General features: G+C 39.4%; 1 protein-coding gene across 1 annotated transcript in view; it reads left to right on the top strand.

Annotated features, from left to right (window-relative positions):
* The window catches only part of ARX (aristaless related homeobox), a 10,837-nt gene extending 4,545 nt beyond the window's left edge, over nt 1–6,292 (top strand). The window contains exons 4-5 of the mRNA XM_018561143.1: nt 1,476–1,804; nt 5,166–6,292. Of these exons, the coding sequence (XP_018416645.1) occupies nt 1,476–1,804; nt 5,166–5,406 (570 nt within the window). The 3' untranslated portion in view covers nt 5,407–6,292. The remainder of the gene's footprint in view (nt 1–1,475; nt 1,805–5,165) is intronic.
* The last annotated feature ends 891 nt before the right edge of the window (nt 6,293–7,183 follow it).

The following is a 7,183-nucleotide window of genomic DNA, read 5'->3' as shown; positions in this document are numbered from 1 at the left end:
TATATATATATATATATATGTATATACTTTATGCATATATTCATATTTAAAATAGCCATAAATTGGTTGTTTATTTTTCATTTAGCAGTCATCTCTTAACCCTTTTATGACACCTGATGTTAGTGGTTTATGGTGGCTGGGAGCTCACTTGTGCTGTATTTATATAGCGGTAATGAGGATTTTACAAGCATGTTTAACAGGTGAAAGCCATCCTATTACCACCGAGTCTCAATTTACAAGGGACGACAAATGTCCTCTCGGATCTCCACAATTCACTTAATGCAGGTTTTTTATTTTATTTACAGTATATATTGCACGTTATCGCACAGATCACTCCATTCCCCGTTTATATACAACCGATCTAGTCGGGCGCAATTCAGTCTTTTTACGTCAGGATAGATTACATCCCCTAGTTGACCCCATTGCATAAATAAGGATGAGCTGAGGTATTAATATAGATAAGGATTTCCCTTCTTTTAATAATTATCTATGACATATTTTCCGAGCCTCTCGTACACCATTTCCGCACCAAATACTTTTCCTGACAATCTACTTAACGGCTATAATTTGGTGGTACGAAAATACACATTGGATTCATTTTTTATTGTACTAATCACATTACTGAACCGTTTTAATGAACTCATAATTGTAACATCCATTATTAACTGCGAGAAGGCAGCTGCAAAGCAGCAATGATTCAGTCTTCTATAACTAAGCCTAGAGATGGGGACACGACTGATTCATTATTATAGGACTCCCCCTTTCTCTAAAACTAGCTCATCAGTAAAAAATAGCCATCCAGGGATATTATTCTATCATATAGGCTGCTGCCATATCATACCTCGTGTTTGGGCAATCACCTGCAGCACAATGCTGCTCTTACTAATCAACGGAGACTTGATGCTACCTAATCAATCTATATTATGGTGGCCGCATCTCTGCACATGATTCACCTATAATACCGATGTAAATACACCAGAGTATTAAATTACTTAATGTACAATTTTTCTTCACTATTGCACTTTTTTTTATTTTGAGTTTATATTGTTTGTTTCATTAGGCAGGATAGCCTAGAGCCCAGGACTTAGTTTCTTGGTGTAACCTGCAGTAGCTCATAGGTACCAGTCAGAAGTCATCTTTTATTTTTCATACTGCCCCAAACTGAACTAGGGTGATGTGTTATTAGCTGCTATGAGTACTGCTCTTTTCCCACGTGAAACATATAACAGATAGATTAATAGATGATTGAGATATGGATAAATAGTAAGATAGATGGATAAATAAATAAATAGATAATAGAGAGATGGATAAATAGATTGATGGATGTCAGATGATAAATGTAAGAGATTTTTATGGGGATGACATGAGAGACTTGCAGGGATAGGGCTGATTTATGCATATGGAGATGACATGACAAGCTTGCAGGGATGAGGATGTCTAGTACACAAAATTATGTTGCTCCCTTCTGATTACAGGTATGGTTCCAGAATCGAAGAGCAAAGTGGAGGAAGAGAGAGAAGGCCGGGGCCCAGACTCATGCTCCTGGCTTGCCTTTCCCTGGTCCATTGTCTGGCAGTCACCCTCTGAGCCCATACCTTGATGCCAGTCCCTTTCCTCCCCACCATCATGCCTTGGACTCTGCCTGGACCGCGGCTGCTGCTGCAGCTGCAGCTGCCTTTCCCAGTCTACCTCCTCCCCATGGCTCCAACTCACTGCAGCCTAGTGGGGCCCCTCTGGGACTCAGCACCTTCCTGGGGGCAGCTGTGTTTCGGCACCCAGCCTTCATCAGCCCTGCGTTTGGCAGGTAATTCCCCCTTTTCTACCCTCTAATCCTACTGCATGCAAGACAGGAGAGTGGGAATGACGTCAAAGCCCGCCTTGCGTCATTATAGGCTGGAGATGACGTCATGCTTGGCACTGCGTTTAAAGCTTCTGAGCTGATGTGTCACTACACTGAACTGAATACTCAGCTCATTACTGTGGTGCTGTACAGTTAACTGGCTATACAGTTATCTTCTTGCAATACAATATATCCTATACAATACAAAACTTGTTTTCATTTAATTGGGGGCTCATTTATGAAAGCCACAGTTTTCAATTGTGAGTTAGATATAATATTTTACATGAAGCAGGTGGGATGATTAATCAAAACTGAAATGGAAATAGAACTGTTGCAGATAGCTGTCAATGTTGCCTAAAGTAGTCAATGTTACCTAAGAAGTCAATGTTGTCTATAGCAGTCAATGCTGTCTACAGTTGTCAGTGTTGCCTAAGAAGTCTATGTTGCCTACAACAGTTAATCTTACCTACAGCAATCAAAGTTACCTGCAGTAGTCAATGTTGCCTACAGCAGTCAGCATTGCCTATAGTCATTGTTGCCTAAGAGGTCTAGCAACAGCCTATAGCAGTCAATGTTGCTAGGAAGTGTATGTTGCTTACAGAGGTCGATGTTGCCTAAGAAGTCAATGTTACCCGCAGTAGTCAAAGTTGCCTACAGAAGTCAATGTTGCACTCTAAACTGTTGCATTTTTGCTCCAGATCTCGCAATGTACCACCAAAAATTGGAATGGTGGCTACCAGCAACATAGGCTTATTTGTGTGATCTCTATAGAGCACAGCACTAAAAGTAGGATCTCACAGCTGCATTTTTACCTCTTTCAAAGTTAACTACAACATAACCATTAATCAGACTGTTGCTTTACCCTTCTGATTTAGTTGCCTTTCTCTTTTCTTACTGTTATCCTCTCTGCTTTGTTAAAGCTGATGCTGCCATTGCTTGTACTGTGTAGATTAATGCAGTAATATAATGAGCTATGAGAGCTGATGGAGGAGTTACTTGCATGAGAACACACTTGTATGCATTAAGATGTGCAAATGGTCTCACAAAGACTTTCTTTTTTTAGTATGTATTTACTAATTTCTTTGGTAAAACATTGATGATATAAGCAGGCCATGTGCATCAAATAAACAACGGCATACACAATAGATCGATCAAATAACATTTACATAGCACTTTGACAACAATGAGGTTGCGGTGAAGATTCGGTTTGTTTTAATGCTAATACAGATTTATCTTATTTGTCGTCTGGGTCTACTCAGTAGTCTTTATAGATGTTTCAATGCCCATAAACAAATATGGAGACCGTACAAACAGTAAGGCTTCTATTAATGCTTATACAGAGAAAGATTATGAAGAAAATTGTAAGGAACTATAGTAAACCACCACATCTTCCCCAGAGAAAAGATGTATTATGTTCTAGCATCCCCAAACCTAAAGACTTACTTTTTAAGCTAGGCGACTAAGATTTATGACATTTTTGCACAGAGTATTGTATAATATAAGTCTAGCTCTGACTAGTAACTGGTTCACCTTTTCTCCATTTTTCAAAACTAAGCCCCTCTGTGTTGCAGTGCTAGTTAGTTTACACCTACGTGCTTTCTTGAGAATTTTACCGTTTAGGAAAGCCCATTTAAATCCCTGTCAGGGTCCAGTAATGGAGCGGTTAGTTTTAAGCATTGCAGGTGAAGTGCTGTGTCCTGCAGTGTCCTTCCAGATAGATACATACAGCACCCTGGGTGTGTTTTCCATAGAGCACAATAAGTCATGATGTATGTCCCAATTAGTGTGTTTTGAACAGACATTTTTTTTCCAACTAGAATTATTTCAAAAGTGAGCAGTAGAAAGATTATAACACAAGAATGGATGTTCAGATAATCGCCAGATAATTAGCCACTAACCAGACACTTAACATCTGTAAAGCTCAGTCCGTTGTGTTTTATAGAGGGCTGGAATACCATTTTCTACTCATTTTCTTTGCTAGATGAATATGTGAGCATTGCAGTGCCAGGATGTTCTTCAGAGTCTGAGCTTGTCAGGGTTCAGCAATGACACTGCACACTAGAATCTCTCAGTAGCTAGGCCAAGAGTCTTCAAATATCACAGCAAGGCAACTGATGATCACAGTCACGTCTCATGGAGAGCCTATAAATTTTGTGTCTCCCAGGCCTGTCACCTGTATTTTAGTGGGGAGAGCAGTTAAACATCCTTAGTAAAGTATAATGGCTCTTCTGTCATTCAGCTTAGCTTGATATGTCACTGATGGATATTTGACAATCAGCTTTTAGGAAAATGTACACAACTATTACTTCCTGCGAGAGAAAGGCCAGGAGGTCCGAGTACGCGGGATCTATGTGTAATGTCAAATGGGAACACAGCTGCTGTTCATTTCCACTGCTGGGTCACCACTGTTCACACTGTGTTATAAAGGTTTACCTAGATTTCTCCAAGGGGATTCTAGTTTAGGATTTAAACATTAGTGTAAGGTATTTTTTTTTCCTCATAACTAATTGGATGTAACAAAATACATACTGTATTATGCACCTTCTGTAGGATAAAGGCTAAAGGGCTAAAGTAAAGTGCAGAGACAATACCTCAGCTATAAAGGGCCCACATGCTTTGCTTAGGACTGTAACTTGCAGTCATTATGAGGTCACAGGTGAAGATTATTTGAGATTAGGTTATCTACACTATAGTGTATTAGGTATATCTGCAAATGGTAACATGTAAGAAATATAAAGGCGTTATTATTCCAATCTGGCTGCAAAAGTGGAGATACGCTTTATGGTTAGGCAACCCGCATTAGAGGATAGTAGGTATATGGTGACTTTCATAACGGTATACTTGTCAATGGGAGCATGTAACAAATATAGAGTAGGTGTTGGCACCATTTGGCAGCAAAAATAGAAATATGCTTTATGATTAGGTAACCCATCCCAGAGGCTACAAATTATAAAAGTTATAAAGGTTAGTAAACCTTTATAAAGGTATACTTGTCAATGGGAATATGTAACAAACATAAAGTAGGTGTTATCCCAATTTGGCTGCAAAAGTGGAAATACACTTCATGATTAGGTGACCCATACCTGTGGGCAGTAGGTTAACTGTGGCTTTCATAAAAGTATACTCACACATATATATAGAACTACCATTTAGTAAATGAGGGTCAAATGTCTGCTGTGCTTGTCCATGAGGTGACAGATATATGGCTGTTTTTTGGTGCTATACAATGGACAGTGAAGTTAAAGCACATGAATCTCCGACTGTTAAATATGGTTATGATATGTTATTATAGCTCTGGTGACAATTGTCTATTGTCATTTTGCAGGCTGTTCTCCACGATGGCCCCTCTAACTAGTGCTTCCACTGCAGCAGCCCTGCTCAGGCAACCCAGTCCCGCTGTGGAGAGTGCAGTGCAGTCCGGCGGCCTGTCCGACCCTGCCACCGCTGCAGCAGACAGAAGGGCGTCTAGCATAGCAGCCCTCAGGCTAAAAGCTAAAGAGCACGCAGCACAACTCACACAGCTGAACATCCTCCCCGGAAACAGCACAGGGAAAGAGGTCTGCTAAAGCAAAGGGCACCTCTGCTGCAAACCCACCAAGACCAAATGGAAGCAAATGTGGACCAGTGACTAATGAGCATCCTTGTCTGCCCAGACACGCCATGCGTACCACTACAGTAATAATGAGTGTAAAAACATTATGCAGCTCCTGAGCAGTAAACCTTGGTACATCACCCACTGCCACCCCTCTCCATGCTCATTTCACCATGACGTCATAGTATGCGCAAATCGATGTATTTAAAACGCAACTTACTTTCTCTCCATTTTTTTTAAATGCATTTTCTTTTTTTGGTTTTGAAGCTAAGACATTCCCAAAATGATCCCCTCCCCTCACATGTTCCAGTGTTAAACCCCTATGCTGTTAACCCCTCTTCTGCCACAAAGGCTGGAATTTTACTTATGCAGGACTTTTGCTACAAAGATTTGATGCATCCATACCTATAGTTCAGTTAGTCAGTGCACTTATAAAAGCTGTATATCTCTATACTGTATTATTTTCTTTATCATATGCCAACCAAGGTTTTTTTATACCAAACCAAAGGGAAATGAACTGTCAGATTTATGGACTGTTTAAAGTCACTAAACTGTGATTTCTGATTCTGTATATAACATTGTTATAAAAAAAATAATAAGGAAAAGAGCTTTGTATATTTGAAATGTTATAAAAAAAAATTGCACTCAGTGTAGTGTTGTAAAAGTTCGTCAAACTGTAGAATTCTCTGTGTTGTAGATATACCACAAGGTTCCTAGCAAAAATATTTATGTACAAACTCTTTATTTAACTTATTAACTGTAGAGGTTTCTCAGAACTTCAGAATGATGCTACCGTACCTGTGTAATGTTGTTTCATTGTCCCCGCCTTCCCATGATCTCCGTTGAAAGTGAACCACTCAGAATAAAAAAAAAAAATCAACTCTGTTTAACAAAATGTGAAGCCTGCAACATGTATTTCTTGTACAATGACACCATGTATTTCAGTTATTTGTTTATATAGCAGCGATATATATCCACAGCCTGTCAGTCCCTGCCCCTGAGGGAGCTTCTACATTGAAAAGCCCATACATACATGGTAGATTTTAAAAGGAACGGTCATATAAAATCTTGTCAGAACATTTGATAGTGCCATCTCAGACTTGATAAATGTCGTTTGAAATTTCGTTTGGTTTTAACATTCAGTTTTGGAATGAATGGAGTTTACCGAACGACACATTCACTGTTAGAAATTCCTTTGTTTGAGAAACATTTTTTATCCTGTTCCTTCTATTTTTTGTTTTGTCACTATGGTCGATAACAATCGCTAATTTGACCCCATTCACTATAAGGAAATCAAAAACTATTTATTTTAACAAAATTATACTGGTCTATAACTAGCTTTAGCCTGGATTCCCACACCTGGGCGTCCGCATTTTCAGGCGGTTTTTTAAAGTGTTTCTGAGCGTTTTTACATGTGTATATGTGTGTTTTTGAAGCATTTTGTAGGCATTCAGCTTCAGGGTTTTTTGGTTTTCGTCCGATGGAAAGCAGTAGCATCCGTGACATCATGGGAACATGCTCCAAAACATACTTGTGATGTGTGTTTTAGGGTATTTGCATTGAAGTATATGGGGACAAAAACACTCAAATCTGCCTGAAAGAAGCTCATGTACTTTTTCAAGCTACAGGTTTTTTGCTACAAGCGACAGGATGCTCAGGTGTGAACAAGGGCCATAGAAAACTCCTTGTGTTGAGCGTCTTATCTGTAAATAGCTAGTTGGGAACAGAGCCTTAGTGTCCCTTGTGTATAC

The sequence above is a fragment of the Nanorana parkeri genome, unplaced genomic scaffold (assembly GCF_000935625.1).
Source record: "Nanorana parkeri isolate BGI_ZX_2015 unplaced genomic scaffold, ASM93562v1 scaffold503, whole genome shotgun sequence".
Lineage (NCBI taxonomy): Eukaryota > Metazoa > Chordata > Amphibia > Anura > Dicroglossidae > Nanorana > Nanorana parkeri.
This window is presented reverse-complemented; position numbering and strand designations above follow the sequence as displayed.